A 19,681-nucleotide genomic window follows, 5' to 3' on the forward strand; every position below is an offset into this window, starting at 1 on the left:
GCCAGTGATTTGAAAGTATGTGCTGGGTGGAGATTAGATATTAGATCAGGGCAAGAATGTGGAAGGGTTAATGAGTACAGGGGGTTCAATGAGAATTATAAAGCAGAGTGGACTGCTGTTCGGGTGGAAATTCTGGGCCCAGTCCCACGATTACCCAGCGAGCACGAGTGAGGGCTGAGGTTTTCATCTGCAACAAATATCCCCTGTGAACTCACTCTCAAGTCACATCTATCTCAGTCTGTCTACACTATACTCAATGTGGTGACAGACTGCTCCACATTCCTCTCCTGATTTAAGGAACTCTAATCTGTCTCCCTCCCCTTGTACCCTTGTAGTCCACATGGGGATGAATTTGAAGGAAGCATTGGCATTATTGTGCAAAGATTCAGTACTCAAAAGAAACTCCACTTTGCGCTATTTAAGTTTACAAACATCTCTTACGAAGTAACAGTGTGGAATTTGGTACCACCAACAAGTTACCCTTTAGCTCCTTACCTGAAAAATATGACGGCAAAATGTCATGCTACGATTCTCCATTCCTTGCCCTCCCTTACAGGGCTCATTCAGCAGGACTGCTCCTTCAGTGAGCCAGTACAGCTACGAAGGGCCGAATGCCTTCTTTGTTTTTGTTTTTACAGGTCTCAGGATCCCATCAGTGAGTCAGCAGCATCCAGAATGCCCCAAGTGAAGAGGTTCTTGAAACTAGTTCCATAAACCATTTCAAATGAGGATGGGATTTCAGACTCAATCAGTAGACCAAGGCTGGAGGTCTTCTGTGATTACATGAAGTTGAGAGGGAAGGATTGTTTGGAAGAGATATGAGCACGGACTTCTTGCATATGACAGGGAATGTGGATACCACTAAAACTGCTAGCAATGATACAAAGACATTTTTGGCCAACGCTGTGAGGGTGAACTTTTATTCTCTTCTCCCTCATATACTTGTATAGCTTGCTCAAGTGCATCTGTAAAATTTGTGTCAAGCACTTCTTGTGGGAGCAAGGCCCACTTTCTCAACACACTTTAGACGATGAAGTTTCCTCTGAGTTAAAGCTAATTTCTGGTTAACAAGCAACAGAGGAATAGTAAACTCATCAACTCTACAAATTCTGACTAGAACTGTACTTACAGTCGAGCCTTTCGACCCTTTAGGACCAGGAGGACCCTGTTAAAAGAAAGCAAGCCTTAATTTTCATTGGTCATTGGCTTTCTAACAGAGTGTAATGTCAGGAACTAAATTCAACAAATTGTGACTCGGAGAAACAGACTATTAGATAATTTCACACAACCCATCAGCTGTAGTGGAAATTTGCTTCCATTGGATATGAAGTTATTGTAGTAAAGGGTAGGGCATTTTCTTTATTAATAATTCAACCAGGTTGTAATTTTAATAGAAAGAACAAATTGGGTTTATTCTGTTCATATGATAGGCTACTATGCACCAGTCATTGGGCGACATCCTTCAATGAAGCTTTGTTGCAACTGGACACTTGTCCCTCATTAACTTCACTGTAATTTGTGCAAAACATTGAGTGCAGCTCTTTCCCTCTCTTGTGTTGCAGGAACACTGTGTAAAGACTCGTGAGAGGCTGAGTTCAATGTGCCGAATAAGAATTTAATTCCCTGAATCACCCAGCACCCAAGGCATGCCCTCTTCTCATTGCCTCCAGCAGCAAGGAGGTACAGGAGTCTGAAGGCAGACAATGAATGATTCAGGAACAGCTTCATCCCCTCTGCCATCAGATTTCTGAATGGACATTGAACCCATGATCACTATCTCACTTTTTTTTTTATTTTTGCACTGCTTATTTAACTATTTGATATATATATATATATATATACACACACACATACATATATATACACACACACTGTAACTCACAGTTCTTTTCTCTACTATTATGTACTGCAATGCACTGGTGCCACAAAGACAACAAATTTCATGACATATGCTGGCCATATTAAAAATCTGATTCTGATTCTGATCTGAAACTCGAACTTAATCAACCGCTGTTCTTGTGGAGGTAAATGACCTATTGCCCTCCTTCACAATCTTCACCTGAACAAAAAAAGCAGAAATTGCCAACTAAATCTTGGAAATTCTCTTATCCCTGCTACAAGTTTTGTTTCCCAGCCCCGATTCTATCCAGCTCCTCGGCAGCTGTCTGAGGCTGAACACAACTGCGTAATACTGTGATGTACTTGACTCTAAGATGAACTTTAAACACACTTCCAAGACTCTTCACCACTGTTACACTGGCCAACTCTTCCCTTGCTCCATCCTTTCTGTCTCTCAAACCCTCGTCCACACTTTGCTACTTCTACATTTGACTTTTTCCCAGGGCACTTGAGTCAGCCACACCATATTCTAGATCCTCTCTAAACCAGAATGCATCCAAAACCCCCAACCTACTGAGCACCAAGTCCTGTTCTCTCGTGCCTTTTGTTCCTACTGTCTTTGAGCTCTCAGCAAGCAAAACCTCACTTTTTAAATTAATATCTGTTATTCCAAATCCTTTAGTGGCCTTGCTATCCTGCCTCACCTCTCTCTCTTCCCCCTTCCCCCTTCTTTTTGTGTCCCTCTTTCTCTCCCTCTTCCTCCCTCTCTCTGTAACCTTCCATGATTCTTCACACAGTTTTGGTCCCTCCTCATCTCTGCTTTCAATCACTCCCTTTGATGGTCATGGTTGGGTCGTGATGGTCTCTGGAGAATCTCGTCAGTTGCAAGTCGAGTCTCTACTACCTGCAGGTCGTCACTACAGAGAGTGCCAAGAATGGGATACAACTCGCTTCCACATCCTAATGGGAAGGCTGTGGTGAAACAGACAATGATGCTAAGAATCTGACACCTCTTGGACTTGAGTTGCTGTAGGGCACTGGTGGACATTGGTAAAGAGTTCAACTTGACCCTCTTATCAGGAACCAGGGCATAGTTCTTCAAAGATGCACACCAAGGAGCTTGTAAGATGGCTCCTAATGTTAACTTTCCAGATAACATCTCCCCCAACATACTAATTTTTATTTTTTATTCTTAAAACAGCTAACGTTTCCAAGCCTGCAGTAAAGCTTGGTATTGAGGGAAATTAATCATTCAGCTGGTGAGCAGAGATATGTCACATTTAGCAAATACTTTGATCAAAATTCTGAGTAATTTGCTGGTAGTCCTGTCAGATTCCTTTGATACTTACAGTTAATCCAGGGGGACCCGGAGGACCGATAGGGCCGGATTGTCCTTGGACACCCTGAAAGAGATTTATAACCGTCATTTGTAAATTACCACAGGGTAGAATAAACCAGTGGTGATGACATTACTTGAACAATCTAGAGGACTGGACTGACAGCCCAGAGAATCAAGTCCAACACCCCTGTGGGGAATTTGAACATTAGCATTCAGTTAAAAAAAATCTACAAATATAATAAAATTATCCGTATGCTGTAAAAATGCAATTGGTTTATTCATGCTCTTGTTATTTTTAGATGGTCTGGGGCTAAATTTTCCTTTAATCGCAACACCTACCCTGTTTATCAACCATCTCATCTGCTTGAGTCGTAAAAAAATATCACAAGAACAGCAGCATGGGAGTTTTGTCTCCAATCTGCCACTGATTACTCAGGGAATGACTGGAGGCGGGTGGTAAATGCCAGTAATTTGCACATCCCAAAACCAAATCAGACAAAGTAATGCTCCCACCATTGGTGACTGGATCCATGGTGAGATGTTGATGTTCACTGGCTGGATGCACTCAAATCCATTCGCTTGAAGCCTCCAGTGAGAGATTTCCTTGATCAGGGTAGCCGTGGTCAGAAAACTCGAGATAGCTCAGCACTTACCGAATCTCCTTTTGGACCTACGGATCCCTGAGGGCCTGGCAGACCCCTGTCACCTTTCTCCCCCTGTTCTCCCGGAGGCCCAATCAATCCGATCAAACCTGGGTGACCCTGGAACAGAAACCATACAGTCACTGCATACTCACACCGACAAACAGCCCTGCTTTGAAGCTGCTACATTTACAGTCTCCAAGACCTGAGGACAGTCACTTTGTTAGGAAGGATTTTCTTGCCACTCTGTGCTTGCCCATCTTCAGTGGAGGTTGGTGCACAAGGGTGTTGATTTATAAATTTTCATCCAGACTTTCAATTTACTCCATTATTTCATAATCTCCTCCACTCCTTCTGATTAGTCTCTTCCATATTCTTACTTTTAAGCCTGCGACCGATTGCCTTACTTTCAGCTGCAGAGTCACTAAACCTTGCAATTCCACTCTCCATCTCTTTCTCAAATGTCACTACCTCTGCCTCTCTCTTTCCTTTACCCACCTTAAAATTGGCTTTCTCACCAGTTCCTTATATTCTTGGCCAGATAACGCTCCTTTGAAGAATTTTGTGATACTACCTCCATGCTAAAAGTGCAGTCCAATTTGTACATTGTGGTCAAAGAGACCAGAACATTGAAAAAAATCAACTGGCAGCCATGTTTCTGGAGGGAGGCTAAGCCAGGATCCATAACGCAGTTGTTAATGCTTAGGGGACACCCGGGATGGGGCTTAAACTGGCAGTGAGGACTTCCACACACATAAAGCTTTCTTAAAAAACAGGAGATGGGCGCAATGACTCGAAAATCAATTGCAACAAACTGATGGAACAGAAGGAAACTTAGTTCATTATTTGGAGATTAGCTAAATCTTCCCTGAAGCAATGGTATTATTTTAATGGCTCTTTAACACTGTACTGGGGAAATCCGGGAATTGACATGGATCCCGATGTGAGCTATTCAGGCAGCTCCGATGAACACGTTTTACGTTTGCCAAAGTTGGAAAATTTTCACTTCTTTATGGAAGTTATGGAGAGGATTGTTAATTTCTGAGTGATACTGGAATTGGACCAATCTTCTTAATACTTAACTTGCATCAATCCCCTTCTTCCTGGATGTTTGGTTTTCCAACAAGGACAAAACTATTTCCTTGGTCCTTTGAATAAGGTAGCCTGAGTTGCCGAATTAATCATTGAACTCATTCCCATGCTCAGCTTCCTTATTGAACCTTGTAGCATTTCTAACATGAAGCGCAACGGTTGTACGTTATTTATTGAGAAAACAGTGTGAAAGATGGCATGAAGAAAAACAAAGGAGAAGAGTAATTCATACACTATAGGACACACCACGTGAAGGGCCCAACAGAGTAGACACACTGGGGTGAGGAGGTAGGGCCTAGAGGCTGGAACACAGTGAAGAAGTCACATGTAAAAAAAAGAGGACATAGGATGGTGAATTGATAGGATCTATTGTGCAAAGCACACATCTAGGAGAAGGGGTCGGACCTATAAAACAAGACTCACTCTGGTGAATAGGATTTATTGTAGATAGCACATGCCAAGGTGAAGAGGCCTAGTCTACTGTATCAGAATATACAGTGATGAGGTGTTGCCTTTAATACAGAGAATATTAGTTTCAGCAGAGTTTTGAGATAAAAATGAAGATCTTCCATGCAGAATATTGGTACTAATGTGGGCACCGAAGAGTGAAATCAAGAAAGGAGGATATTTGGTAGTTCAGTGGCAGGATCCTGTGCATCAGTGAGGGTAGATATTGATATCAGGCTGATAAACGTACCTTTTCGCCCTTTATACCGGGATCACCCTTGAGGCCTGGTAGTCCAGGAGGACCCTGGAAAACAGGAGGAAATGTCAATGCAGCAATCCAGCCCATTTGCTTTTGGAGAAAGAAAGCTAAAAGTGAGAGTTTTGGTTACTAACCATTGGGCCAGGTGGACCTGTTGGCCCAGGAAGACCGGGCACACCTTGCTCACCCTAAATTTAATCAAAGAAAAGTGTGATAAACAAAATTTCTAAGGTTGTGAAGCAGTAAAAGAATGTGACTGGGGCAAAGGTTGGAGTTTAGATTCTTTACTTACAACAGGACCTGGAATCCCTCGCAAACCTTCAGATCCGGGTTTTCCTGGTGATCCCTGTGGACCCACTGGGCCTGTCTTGCCAGGCGGACCTTCAGCACCTGCATCTCCCTGAGGAGAATAAGAGACGCCATGAAGGCTCAGCTGGTCACTGAAGAGCAACCTACCTCACTCTCAAAGATAGACCTATTCTGGTAGTCCCTCTCTCCATAACATACCCATTTTCCCTGTTTGGACCAATCTACTTCTGCTTTTGAAAGTTGCGGAGGAACCTACTTCCACTGCCCTTCCAGGCCATAACAGGGCTACATAAAAATATTTATCCCCTGGAATTCAGAATTCTTGTTTAACTGATAAAGTTGAAGCTAATTAATGTTCAGCCAGTTCGCAAATCTAAATGACCAGACTTCACCAAAATAGGGTCCGAACCTTTGGGTTTATTGTCATCCTGAAAAACCAAGGAGCAAGGAAAAATACTCCCGAGTGTGAGTGTTTGTAAGTCATTGTGAATCAAATGCAGTCTCTTCATCTGAGTAGTTGCGTTAACTTCACCGCTGTATTCCAGTTCAGTGCTGCTGCAAGACATGTTTGAACATCCAGAGTGTATCAACACAAGTGAACAAAAGATGGTTCCCACTTTTACGTCCTGTGGTAGGAAGGAACTAATCTCCTATCATATTGTTGTTAGATTTACTAAATTTCAAGTAACTGCACAGAACAGAGGTAAGGATCCGTGCTGTGGTTAGTCTGTAACTCCACCATCTCCGAGACTGGAAATTGTGGCTTTAAGTCCCAATCAAAAGTTCAAAGTATATTTATTATCAAAATACATATTTGTCACCATATACAACCTTGAGATTTATTTTCTTGTGGGCATACTCAATAAATCCATAATAGAATAATAACCATAATAGAATCAATGAAAGACCACACCAACTGGATGTGCAACCAGTGCACGAAAGACACAAACTGTACAAATACAAAAGGAAAGAAATGATAATAATAAATAAACAATAAATATCGAGAACATGAGATGACCAGTCGTTGAAAGTGAGTCCATAGGTTGTGGGAACATTTCAATGATGGTGCATGAGAAGTTAAGTGAAGTTATTCCCTCCGGTTCGTGGGCCTGATGGTTGAGAGGTAACAACTGTTCCAGAACCTGGTGGTGTGAGTCCTGAGACTCCTGCACCTTCTTCCTGCTGGCTGCAGTGAGAAGAGGGCATGTCCTGAGTGGTGGGGGTCCCCGGCGATGGATGCTGCTCTCTTGCGGAAGTGATGAATGGTGGGGATGACTTTACCTCTGATTGACTGGGCCATATCCACTACTTACTTGTAAACTTTCTCTTCACCGGCACTGGTGCAACCAGTCTCTATACTCTCCACTACACACCTATAGAAGTCTGTCAAGTTTTAGATGTTATGCCGCGTTTTCGCAAATTCCTAAGGAAGTAAAGATGTTGCCGAGCTTTCTTCGTAATTGCAGTTACGTGCTGGGCCCAGGACAGGTCCTCTGAAATAATAACACTGAGGAATTTAAAGTTGCTGACCCTCTCCACCTCTGAGCTCCGATGAGGACTGGCTCATGGACCTCTGGTTTCCTCCTCCTGGGTTAATAACCAGCTCCCTGGTCTTGCTGACATCGAGTACGAGGTTGTTGTTATGGCAGCACTCAGCCAGATTTTCAGACTCCCTCCTATACACTGATTCATCACCACCTTTGATTAGGCTATGGCATTCCAGAGCCCGAGCAAAATTATACAGGCTGCCGCTGCAGAGGAGAGGTCACGTCTGCAATGACTCCATACTGACATGGCACTGACTTGCTGTCCACTCTCAGGTGGATGCACCTGGTTCTTTCCAGCGTCCCTGTCAGCATGAAACCAACGGTATGAAAGGCCTCCTCAAACACTCCATCCACTTTAAACACTTCACATGATGGTAATCAAGAGCAACACACACAAAAGTCTGGAAGAACTCGGCGAGTCGAGCAGCATCTGTGGAGGGGAATAAACAGCTGATGTTTCGGGGAGAGACCCTTCTTCAGGACTGGAAAGGAAGGAGGCAGAAGCCAAAGTAGTGAGGTGGGGAGGGAGGGGAAGGAGTACAAATGGGCTGATGACAGGTGAGTTCTGGTGAGGGGGAAAGTGGGTAGGTGGGGGAAGGGGGGGTAAAATAAAAAGCTGGGTGGTGATAGGTGGAAGAGATAAAGGGTTGAGGAAGGAGGAATTTAATAGGACAGGACAGTGGACCACGGACTAAAGGGAAGAAGGAGGAGAACCAGACGCAGGTGAACAAAAGGAGTGACCTGAATGGATTGTGAGAGAGGGGGGAGGGGGAGAAATTACAAGAAGTTGCACAAATCGATGTTCATGCCATCAGGTTGGAGGCAATCCAGGCAGAATAAGGGCTGTTGCTCCTCCAACCTGAGGATGGCCTTATGGTGGTGTACAGGAGGCCATGCACAGATATGTCAAAATGGGAATGGGAAGTCAAACTGAAATGAGTAACCACTGGGAGGTTCTGCCTTTTGTGATGGACAAATTGAAGATGCTTGGTGAACTGGTCCACCAACCTGCATCGGATGTGGAGGAGGCCACACCAGGAGCACCAGATACTATATTTGACGTTGATGCACTCATGGATGAGTGCCGCCTCACCAGGAAGGAGTATTTAGGGCCACAAATGGTGGTGATGCACGTGTACCACTTGTCATGTTTGCAGGGCTAAGTGGCAGGAGGGAGATCAGTGGGGACGGATAAATGGACAAGGGAAAGAACTAGTTCTTCATTCATAACAGCAGTGTTCTTTTATCATCAAATCTCTTCCTGGTCTTGTGCTCAGGGCTTGTTTAGAGCTCTGCATTGGCCTTGGGTGGAGTCAGTAGCCTGGGAGATCAAGCAATAGCAATCCATCCTTGTGCAAGCTGTGATGAAGAGTTTGAGTTTGAGTAAACCAGGGAATGTTTCCTGAAGACAAACAGGTTCAGTAGGAAATGGCAGGGTGTAGAGAGATGCTTGTTTCCCATGGAAAACAAGTGCAGAAAAGGGAAGACAGATGTACAACTCAAAGGACTGTAGACTATGAGAAGGTTGAAATGGAAGAAAGTGGTGGAATTAGCTGGAGATGGTAATAAGGCAGGAAGCAGGATACATTAGACAAAACTCCTTATGTTCCACAAATAAAACAGCATGTCTGAGCTCCTGGGTTGTCCTTACCTTGGCTCCCTTCTCTCCTTGCCTTCCTTCAGGGCCTGGAGGACCATGAGGACCCTTCAAAACACCAGAGGGAAACAAATGAAATGCTAGAAGTGTGACACAGCTGGTACGCATGATTCCTGCTGCATTTGCAGGCCTCTGTATCCAGCTGACACTAAAAGTCTGAATGGAGATTGCCGCAGCTTGTTACAGAGATGGCATTCTTTCTTTCAAACTCACCCTCTTTCCTGGAGGACCGGGTGGCCCTACCTCACCGGTTGGACCAGGGGAACCCTAGAAAATGACAGATGACATTGGAACCTTCATTCAAGGTGCATCATACTACTTACAGGGCTGTTTCTGCTCACATCATACCCAGTACCATGGACATCTGGATTTCCTCATCAACATCTCACCCTTGTATCTCACAGTCCTGCAACACTCTGTCTAGTGTTAACACAAGCAACACATTTCACTGTAGGCTTCCGTGTACACATGATAAAGAAATCTAAGTCTGAATCTGACTCTAATATAGGTGGAATCCAACCCCACCCCACCATTCCATTCCTGGAGACTGGTAAGTTCCATCAAGGTGTTACTACCCCAATTACTTGGGTCAGATTGTTACACGAAGGCTTGATGCTGCACTTTTTAAGCATCCGTGTCCTGTGCAGGACCCACCGTGAATTGTGTAAATTCACAACCGTCCATAGAGTTCTAGAGTCCAATACCCATTGCTAAGCTGGCAGTGGGGAGAGCAGGGGTGGCACTCCTAACAGATATGTCAGCTGAGAGGAGACTGGGAGCAGCCATTCTGAATAGACAGATATTGAATGGCAGGGGGCTGTCCCTTTGCTCCCTGACCACTGATTCATGAGGGAACCAAAGGGTGTTCCAGTCCTCCTCCCAATCTAGCTCTTCATTGTCAACCATCCACTGCTGCTTCATTTTAACTCACAGTTTGTCCAGGTTCTCCATCTTCCCCCTTCTCTCCTGCAGGTCCGTCTTGACCCTGTGAATCAATGTTAAGGGGTTTATGGTGATCTTTGGAAAGTAGTCCAAGATTTATATCATTGCTACTGTTGCCAGGTTTCAAACTTTAGTTCATTACCGAGTGGGAGCTCTTTCACGATTAAACATAACCAACACACATAAACAGAAATGAACATCTTACCGGAGGTCCAGCTTCACCAGGAGGGCCAGGGTCACCAGGGAAGCCGACTGGTCCCTAAAGGGGGTTGGAAGATGGCACAGAATGTTAGCACAATCTCAACCACCATTTACCTTTGTGTTGGGCTGGCTGGATCAGAACTTAATCCAGGTCAAGAGAGTTTGCTTAGATGTATCTCTTGCGACTAGCCTGTGTGAAGGTGTTCGGTTTACGGTAATGGTAAGGATGGGTAAGGAAAGTGATTATAAATCCTCGGACTCAGGTTGGGCTTGAACTAGGTTTTAATTCATAATACTAACAAACCTATTGGGAAAAGGGTGACCACAACGGGGCTTGAGGTTAAAGTCACTGGATTTGAAGTCATCTGACACTGGAGACCAAAAGAGGGATCACAGAATCTAATTGGGAAGGAGACATGGACAATGGGTGCACGGAGGAGAGGAGCAACATAATAAGAGGGCACCTGCCCTTTATTGCTATCATCAAACCCTTGAAAGTTGAAATGCTCTGATGAGGAGAGATTCTGAGTTCAAGGCTATCAACTTTCCAGGAAGGAAGATCACAGCTCAGAAGAAAACACTTAACTCAGAAAAGTCCCAGGAGAAAATTTGTTAAGGTTCCTGACAGAGATAAGAAACTCACAATTAGGAGTATGACGAAGCGAAAGAGAGGTTGATGAATGAAGTGCAGTGGGTGTTTCAATACACTGACCTTCAAAAAGCTTTTAACAACCTTTTTAGACAGACTTTGTGAGAAAATAGAAGTACACAGGATTAAATGGACTGCAGTAATTTGAGAGAGAAAATGGCAGGGGGTGGGTAGCAAGCAGAGAGGAAAAGATTGGAAGCCTTTTTCTGAAGGAAAGCATGCAGTAGAATCCCCTATGGTACAATATAAGGCTGTCTGATTCCTTATTTTAGATAAATGACTTGGGCTTGGGTAGAGGAGGACTTTGCAATACAGAAACAAAAACATTATTTAAAATCCAGCTCCCTAATCGGGCCACTGTAGGCAAATTTATGTGCGCAGGCTGGCTCCACGCCCAGTCAATTAGCCATGCAGAATAGAAGCAGAAAGTATAAACAGGTAAACAGAAAGAGGATGCAATTTAATGTAGGTAAGTGCAGAATGATGCACTTGGGAGAAACAACAAGGAGAACTTGAATAAAAACAGGTGCAAGAACAAAAGGGTTGGTGTGGATCTTCACTAATCCACAAAGGTGAAGCTGATTGGACAATTAGTGGTCTTTGTGGTGTTTGACAATGCAAATACAGGCACTGAATAGAAAAACCTTTGCAATATGTTCTTTCATCCAACACCGGGCCTCTCATTCTAGGAAAGATGTCAAGATCCTGCAGAGGGAGGAGAGAAGATTTACTGGGAAGAAAGCTAGGGTGAAGGACTTGAGTTATATGGTGGGGAAAAAAGAAGCAGAGATTGCTCTCCTTACACTACAGATGTTGTTCAAAGTTTTGAAGGATGTTAATAGAGCAACCAGGGAGAGATTTTCCTCTGGCTAGTGAGTTGATAACCTGACAGAGATGACAGATTAGAAATAATTGGCAGAAGAATTAGAGTTTGGGAGAACTCAGAGAGCTGTTGTGATCTGCAATACACTCCCTGAAACAGAAGGCAAATCTGATTGCACTGGAACTCTCAAAAAGTGACTGGATGTGTGTTTGAAGAGGTTCATTTGCAGGGCTACAGAGAAAAGGTTGGAACTGAATTAGATATTTCTTTCTAAAAATACAACTGAATGTCCTCCTACAATCCTGAGCTTCCATGAGACTGGAAGTGAGTCTGGAGCCTGGTTAACGATAGGGAAGGCAGCGAGTGATGAACAATTACTCAGGTATTCAAGGAAAGCTCTGGGAGGTGGATACAGGTTTATAAAGAAAGATACTAAAGAGAAGGAGGAGATGGTGTGAGGTAGGAATGGAGGTGCGCAAATACTCACAGGGCTCCCCTTCGGACCGTCGTCACCAGGAGGGCCTTTCGGACCAGGAGGCCCAGCAGCACCAGACGGGCCGGCCTCACCTTTCTCCCCACGTTCACCTTTTGGCCCCTGAGGGTGAGAAAGGGAACTCCTCAGCTGCATAGAACTAGACTGTCACACGGTGGGCCTGATTTCTTTTAAACCCATCTACAAGTGACACTTCAGTGTGGTGCAGAGTGCTGTCAAAGAACCAGTTCCGATCCAGCACTGCACTGTCAGACAGAGAGGCGCTACAGTCTGAGAACCCTGCTGTCAGCAAGGCAGTACGGACTGAGTACGGACTGTCAGGTAGTCAGTACTGAGAAGTTTAGTTACAGAGAACAAGACAGCTGGACTGCAAGGCTGATATCTTTTAAATTCACCTAAAGTTGGCATCCGAGTGCAGTACTGAGGGGGTACTGACAGGGAGGTGATGCTGACTGAGCATTGTACCATCAGAGAGGCAGTACTATTCAAGTATCATGTTGGGGAAGATGCTGTCTTTCAGATAAGAAATAAAAGTAAGACTTCACCAACCTCCCTAGGTGAATGCAAAGGAACACAGAGCCACTATTCAAAGGGCATGGGTTCCCAAATCACAACAGTGACCACCAATTCAAGGATAACTCACTGGTTGTGACGTACACCTGGGATGTTCGGAGGTTACGACATGGGGTTATTCGCGAGCAGAGGGGTCAGAGATTTGTAGGACTTCCTCCAGTCACTTTCAAGGTGACTCTGCTGGTCATACTTTCATCTGTTACGGACACCATTACTGCGTTCCACCATTGTAAGCCCAGGAACTGAGCTGTCTTCAGACCCTGCACAACACATGCTCATCAACCACAATATCCTGACTTCACCTTGACCTCACTGGGGTCCCACTTGGCATGTCAAAAGTACAGCTAAAACTTTTCAACATACATAGATATTAGCATTCATAGGAGAAGTCTGCCCTACTCCCTGTCCACTCGTGACTGTGAGGCCAGAATCTATTCCATCTACAAGTTTGCAGATGGTACCTCTGTAGTGGTCTGCACCTTAAATAATGACGATTCAGAGTACAGGAAGGAGCTAGAGCTTAGTGACATGGTGATGTGACAACAATCTCTCCCTCAATGTCAACAAAAGAGCTGGTCATTGATTTCATGAGGGCACATACTACCCTCTATATCAAGAGCTTCAATTTCCTCAGTGTGAATATCACTAATGCCCTGCCCTGGTCCAACCACATGGATGTCATGGCCAAGGAAGCTCTCCAATGCCTCTACTTTCTCAAGGGGCCCTGTCAACTCTTACTAATTTTTATCAATGCACCATAAGAAGGCATTCTGTCTGGAGCATAATGGCTTGGAATGGCAATTGCTCTGTGCGTAACTGGAGAAAGTTGTGGACGTATTGTAGCTCAGCACATCACAGGAACAACCTCCTTCCCTAATGGCTGCCTATATTTCTCACTGCCTCAGTAAAATAGCCAGCATAATCAAAAACCTCGCCCACGCTGGACATTCCCTCTTCTCTGCCCTCTCGTTTGGCCGAATGTACCACCAGGCTCAAGGACAGCTTTTATCCCACTGTTGAATGGACCGCTTGTATGATAAGATGGTCTCTTGGTCTCACACTATGATCTTGCACTTTATTGTTTACCTGCACTGCACTTTTTTTGGTTAACTTTTACACTTCATTCTGCATTACTATTGCTTTACTATGTTCTAGCTCAATGCACTGTGTAATGATTCAATCTGTATAAATAGAACGCAAGACAAACTTATCACCGTATCTCAGTACGTGTGACAATAATAAATCAAGTTAAATGCATTGTGAACTGGTTTTGATGGTTGAAATGGTTGTCCACACAATATCTAACTCATTAAAGGGCAAAACACTTACTGGCAGACCTATATATCCTGTAGGTCCTGGGGCACCTGGTTCACCAGAATCGCCCTGCAAGAAGAAGCAGAGACCGCTGTTAGTTAGAGTCGACATGTTCAAACAAAATCTACAAAAATATACAAACCAATATCAAAGATGCAACATTAGCGGTAACACTGCATTCACAATAAGTGGGCCATTGTTAATAGTTAACAAAGATAATAGTGTAGTATTAGCATCACTTTATGGACGTACAATCAATCTATGTATATAAGCGATTGTATCTATGAATATTTATTGTGTTTTTTAAATTATTATTGTGTTCCTTATCTTACTGTGTTTTTTTGTGCTGTGTCGGATCTGGAGTAACAATTATTTCATTCTCCTTTACACTTGCGTACTGGAAATGATATGAAACAATGTTGAGACTTGAATCATGGTAATAGCATCCCAGTGTGAGTGGTTATCAAATGTTCTGTCCCCACAGTTAACAGTAACAGTTGTAGTCTCAATAATTATCAAAGACAGTGTGCAGTCTAGTGTCCCAGTCCCAATGACTTACAGTAAAAGCTGAATGGGAAACATAATTTCACATGCTCCACTGAGGGAAACAGACTTCAAGCGATTTTTGGATACTAGGGCAAAACAAAAACAAATCAAGAAAGTTACCTTCTCTCCCACAGGACCTGGATTACCAATTCCTCCCGAAGGACCTTGTGGACCCTGCAATTGGAAAAGCACATTGGAGGTTAAAGTAGACTAGGAAAGGGGCTGAGGACTGGGTTCATTGTAAACCTTGGCATTCTATGGACAGGAAAAAACAGTCAACACTTTGGGCTGAGAGCCTTTGTCAGAACTGAATGATGTTCTGGTTGTGCTTCATTGGGAAAGGGCTGCCTCATCAGGCATCTTGTGTTTATATGTTTATGATATACACCCAGGTCCTACTCTTTCCCCATTTCAAAGCAGGCTTGTGTAATTATCATTTAACTGAGTACAACGGCAGCATAGCATATATAGAAAGCTGCTACTAATGTTCTTCACTGATGCAAATACGAAGTGCTTGGATTCAGGTCAGTAGTTGTGAATCTGCAGTAAATCGGTACTTTGGGAAGTCCTTTCTGATCTTATAGACTGCCTTCCCCTCTCTACTTTGCCAATAACTCACAAGCTAAGTATGTCATCCAACTTGACCCAAGCAAGGGCCCTTTTGGTTTCTTAGTCTATCTCAATAGATTGATGCCAACTGGGCAGTGACAATGCTACAACTGACCTCAGTGCCAGTTGTTGGTAGATGTCAGAGGAAAGAGGACTCGAGTGTAAAATGAGGCTGTGCTTGTTAACAAAATCCCACTGTTGTTCATTGTACAATCTCACATGAGACACTGAGTGGTTTTTAGCATCAAGATAGTCCGGGGAGAATCAGTGCTGGGAACAAGGGATAAAAAAGATAAAAACATAACAAGTAATGTCATTCCACCAATTACAGAACAAGATCCTGAGCGTCAAGATCTTTGAGCACCTAATCTGGTCCCATCATATTGATGTAGTTATAAAGAAGGGAAGACAGTGACTATGCTTCATTAGGAGTTTGAAGAGATTTGGAATGTCAACAAATACACTCAAAAACTTCTACAGATGTACCATGGAGAGCATTCTGACAGGCTGCATCATCCTCCTGTATGGGGGGGGGGGGGGTCTACTGCACAGGACCAAAAGAAGCTGCAGAGGGTTGTAAATTTAGTCGGCTCCAAGTTGGTACTAGCCTACAAAGTACCCAGGACATCTTCAAGGAGTGGTGTCTCAGAAAGGCAGTGTCCATTATTAAGGACCTCCAGCACCCAGGGCATGCCCTTTTCTCACTGTTACCATCAGGTAGGAGGTACAGAAGCCTGAAGGCAAACACTCAGTGATTCAGGAACAGCTTCTCCCCCTCTGCCATCCAATTCCTAAATGGACATTGAACCCATGAGCACTACCTCACTTTTTAATAATATATATTATTTCTGTTTCTGCATGATTTTTTAATCTATTCATTATAAGTGTACTATAATTTATTTATTACTATTATTTTTGTTCTTCTATATTATGTATTGCATTGAGCAGCTGCTGCTAAGTTAACAAATTTCATGACACATGCTGGTGATAATAAACCTGATTCTGATTCTGAACGGTTTTAGCATCAGGAAATAGATGGTCCAGGGAGAGTCAGTGCTGGGAACAAGAAAAAAGAAAGGTAAAAACATACCAAGTAATGTTATTCCACCAATTATGCACAAACCGGGTAGAATATTGATTAATACAGAGCAAGCTCCTTCTTCAATGTCCTGGCAAATCTCTTTGGAGGCATGCAGTATGGAGAAGACAATGGGACTTCACAGACAATGTCCCAACAATCCAGCCTCTCTGACTGGTAACGTTGAGTCTGTTTGTCTGTTTTATAGATGGGCAAATTATTTAGGAAAAGATCTAGGAAGACTTAACAGAAGGTAGGTTTGAGGGTGGCTTTCTTGGCATGTTCCATTGTAAAAAGCTCCAACCAACGTTCGCTGGCTTCCAGTCTGGTGTAGTGAAGCCCAGAGCCAGGGAGATACTCCATCTATTTCAATAACCTCTTTCTGCGGAGGTATCATTAAACTGAAGGACCAGTGTATGCAGAGGAAAGGAAGGCATGCAGACTGAGTTAATTTAATTCCAAAGTTACTGTGGAGGATATCGGATAGAAAGAAGACTACTTACATCTGCCCCTGGAGAGCCAGGTGGACCTCTGGGTCCTGGTGGGCCAGGAGGACCCTAGCAACAGAAAAATATTGGACAAGTCAGTCACAGGACCATCACACGTTTTGAACCAATTTTATAGTTTAAAGAAAGCCTCAGAGGTCATAAAGGCAGGCGTAATCACTCACCATTGGTCCAACATCTCCGGTTTCTCCTTTCTCACCCTGAGGGCCAGGTAACCCCTGCAAAAGAATTGAATGTGTCAGGGTTATTATCTCAACATATGCCACAGGCAAACATGGGTCAGTCTCCCATCCCAATATCTGCTGTGAGGGGTCCACCTGTCCTTTCCAGGACATGGCGGCGAGGAGTAGCTGGGTGGGCTGCTGAGAGGTGTGTGGGGGAGGTGATGAGGGTGAGTAGGCAGTGGGTGGAGTGATAATGCAAGTGGAGACAGGGGATGAGGGTAAAGAGTAAGTGGGTGGGGGGGGGAGTGAGGTTTGGTGGGGGGGGTGCAACTGAGAATGAGGAATACGTGTGCAAGTTGGTGACCTGGGTGTGTAGGTAGGGAATGAGGCTAACAGATATGTGGGTGGGGATGAGGAGGTTGGGATAGAGGATGACGGCAGGGAGTAGGTGGGTGGGGGTAGGGTGTATGTGCATGGGGTGGTGAGGTGGGTGGGAGTAGGGAATGACGGTGGGGAGTAGCTGGGCGTGGAGGTGGTGTGGTACCATTGGGATAGCGAATGAACATAGGCTGAGCCTTTCAGTGGCTCCAAATATACGAGTTTTCACCAACCCCTCCCCTCACTCCCTCCATGAGGGAAGCCACTAATAGTGGCCATTTCATGATCAAGTGTCAAAGAGTACATACATTGGGACAGGAACTGGACATATCTTCTCAAGCTTGCTCTGCCACCTTCTATTTGACTAGTGACATCTCTCCCCCCACCCCGCCAGCGTATTGCATCACTACACCAGTTCCCCCTTAAACACCTTCAAAAACAATGAAGTCACCATGATACTTTCTGAATTCTTGTCAAACAAATGGAATTTCTGTAATGCTTCCTTTTAAGTTAGCTCCTGAAAGCTGTGTACCATTCTGCTAACCTACAATGGACTCTCTCCAAGCTGTTGTACTCTTGCTGAGAAGTAGTGTATAGAATAGCACAGGTATTTCAAGAGGTTGTCCAATGTAGTACAACTTCTTCTCTCTTGTACACTTGTTCTCCGCTTAGAAAGGTCAGCTTTCCATTTTTCATCGTAATTACTGATCAATAGAAAGGGACTCTCAAGCCTCTTTGAACTTTCTGCCTACGTTGGAAACCAATTAAGTATTTGTAAAATCTGTGAACATTTTCAGCAATTTAACATTTCAATGCCTAGAATACTGCCTCACTTTGCCTCACAGACAATCTTGAATGTTTACCTTTCAATTCAGTGTCGGGCATGTGGCCAAGAGGTTAAGGCGTTCGTTTAGTTACCTCAAGGTTGCTAGTTCGAGCCTCAGCTGTGGAAGCGTGTTTGTGCCCTTGAGCAAGGCACTTAATCACACATTGCTCTAGTGTCTGTGCGAGGAGTGGCGCCCCACACAGACTTCCAATCTGTGCCTTGTAAGGCTTAAAAATGCCCGACGCAGGCCTCTCATGGTCTGAGTCGACGTTCCCTCCCTCCCCACTAAGACCCATGCCATTTATAATTATTGTGGTTGGTTGGAGTTACAAGACAGATTCTTTTGAGACGCTTTGGGTTACTGCCAAGTTGAAGAGCTGCTTTTTGCTGCTGCTAATTTCCCAACCAAGTCAATAATTTGGCTTCAATTCGATGACATTCAGCTCCAGCCAACAGTTTCCAGGGAAAGGCATCTTTAAGTATCTTCTGTAAGAACTATCCTCCAAGAGAACAGCAACCTTGTCATCGGGTTTGGAGGTTTGTGTGCCTCACTAACTCGGAGAGCCTTGTTGGCTAGAGTCAGGGCCTTGTGCTTTGGTTCTTGGTAGGGTCACCCATACTAAACAGGTCAAAGGGTAGAGGGCAGACTAAGATGGTCTACTAGTCCTCCAGGTTCAGAGGACAGGTCAAGCCTAACGACCTTGATTGGTCAAAAGAAATTGTTATGAAAACAGCAATGAAGAATCCTTCTACATCTGTGAGTGACGCTATGGCCAGACAGAGATAGAGGGCAGTAAGTAAGTGGAAGACCAATTAATATTTACCTGCCCACCCTTCTCTTCAAACAGGTCAATGCTGTTCATTGGGTATGAGCTGTACATTACAAATCCAGACTGGCTTTGACTGATCTACCACATATTTCAGATGTTTTGTTGTTCGTTATTATTTCCTGACAATAAATACTAGCCTATAAAGTTTGAATTCCCTTTTTCAACTTAATCTGTAAAGCGACATGTGTAGTTCTCCAATTTAGAGGAATGTTATCAATTTAATTGAATGTCAGAATATATGAACATGTTCACACCAATTTAATTTAAAACAATTTTGTTCTGGAAATACTATTTTCTTTTACTTAACTCTATTTAACAATTCGATTTCTTAACTCTGTTCCTAAAATTTCCCCTCTCAATTATCTTTTATTATATTTTCTCTCATCTATGTTTCCCTATCTTTGTCATAGATCTTGCAATCCAATATATTCTGTTTATAGCCCTGATCATTTTGTGGCCTTGCTAGCTACAAGGTCACACCCCATAAGTTCAGTTTGTGCCTGCAGCTTTCAGATTGTTCTTTTCACTCTGTGTGTTTATAGAAAGAATGTTCATGGTTTTCCACTGCCTGGAAAGCATTCTTTTCTATCCTTATTGCCCACGCTTGGTATGTAGGCAT

General features: G+C 43.8%; 1 protein-coding gene across 2 annotated transcripts in view; it reads right to left on the reverse strand.

Annotated features, from left to right (window-relative positions):
* col5a1 (procollagen, type V, alpha 1) overlaps positions 1 to 19,681 on the reverse strand; it is a 295,086-nt gene that overhangs the window by 17,212 nt on the left and 258,193 nt on the right. For both annotated transcript variants that reach the window (XM_072240466.1, XM_072240467.1), the window contains exons 47-61: positions 17,029 to 17,082; positions 16,862 to 16,915; positions 14,792 to 14,845; positions 14,141 to 14,194; positions 12,233 to 12,340; positions 10,278 to 10,331; positions 10,062 to 10,115; positions 9,344 to 9,397; positions 9,125 to 9,178; positions 5,910 to 6,017; positions 5,752 to 5,805; positions 5,609 to 5,662; positions 3,832 to 3,939; positions 3,189 to 3,242; positions 1,130 to 1,165 (exon numbers count right to left, since the gene is read on the reverse strand). In XM_072240466.1, the coding sequence (XP_072096567.1) occupies positions 1,130 to 1,165; positions 3,189 to 3,242; positions 3,832 to 3,939; positions 5,609 to 5,662; positions 5,752 to 5,805; positions 5,910 to 6,017; positions 9,125 to 9,178; positions 9,344 to 9,397; positions 10,062 to 10,115; positions 10,278 to 10,331; positions 12,233 to 12,340; positions 14,141 to 14,194; positions 14,792 to 14,845; positions 16,862 to 16,915; positions 17,029 to 17,082 (954 nt within the window). The remainder of the gene's footprint in view (positions 1 to 1,129; positions 1,166 to 3,188; positions 3,243 to 3,831; positions 3,940 to 5,608; positions 5,663 to 5,751; positions 5,806 to 5,909; positions 6,018 to 9,124; positions 9,179 to 9,343; positions 9,398 to 10,061; positions 10,116 to 10,277; positions 10,332 to 12,232; positions 12,341 to 14,140; positions 14,195 to 14,791; positions 14,846 to 16,861; positions 16,916 to 17,028; positions 17,083 to 19,681) is intronic.

Source organism: Mobula birostris, chromosome 22 (genome assembly GCF_030028105.1).
Source record: "Mobula birostris isolate sMobBir1 chromosome 22, sMobBir1.hap1, whole genome shotgun sequence".
Taxonomy (NCBI): domain Eukaryota; kingdom Metazoa; phylum Chordata; class Chondrichthyes; order Myliobatiformes; family Myliobatidae; genus Mobula; species Mobula birostris.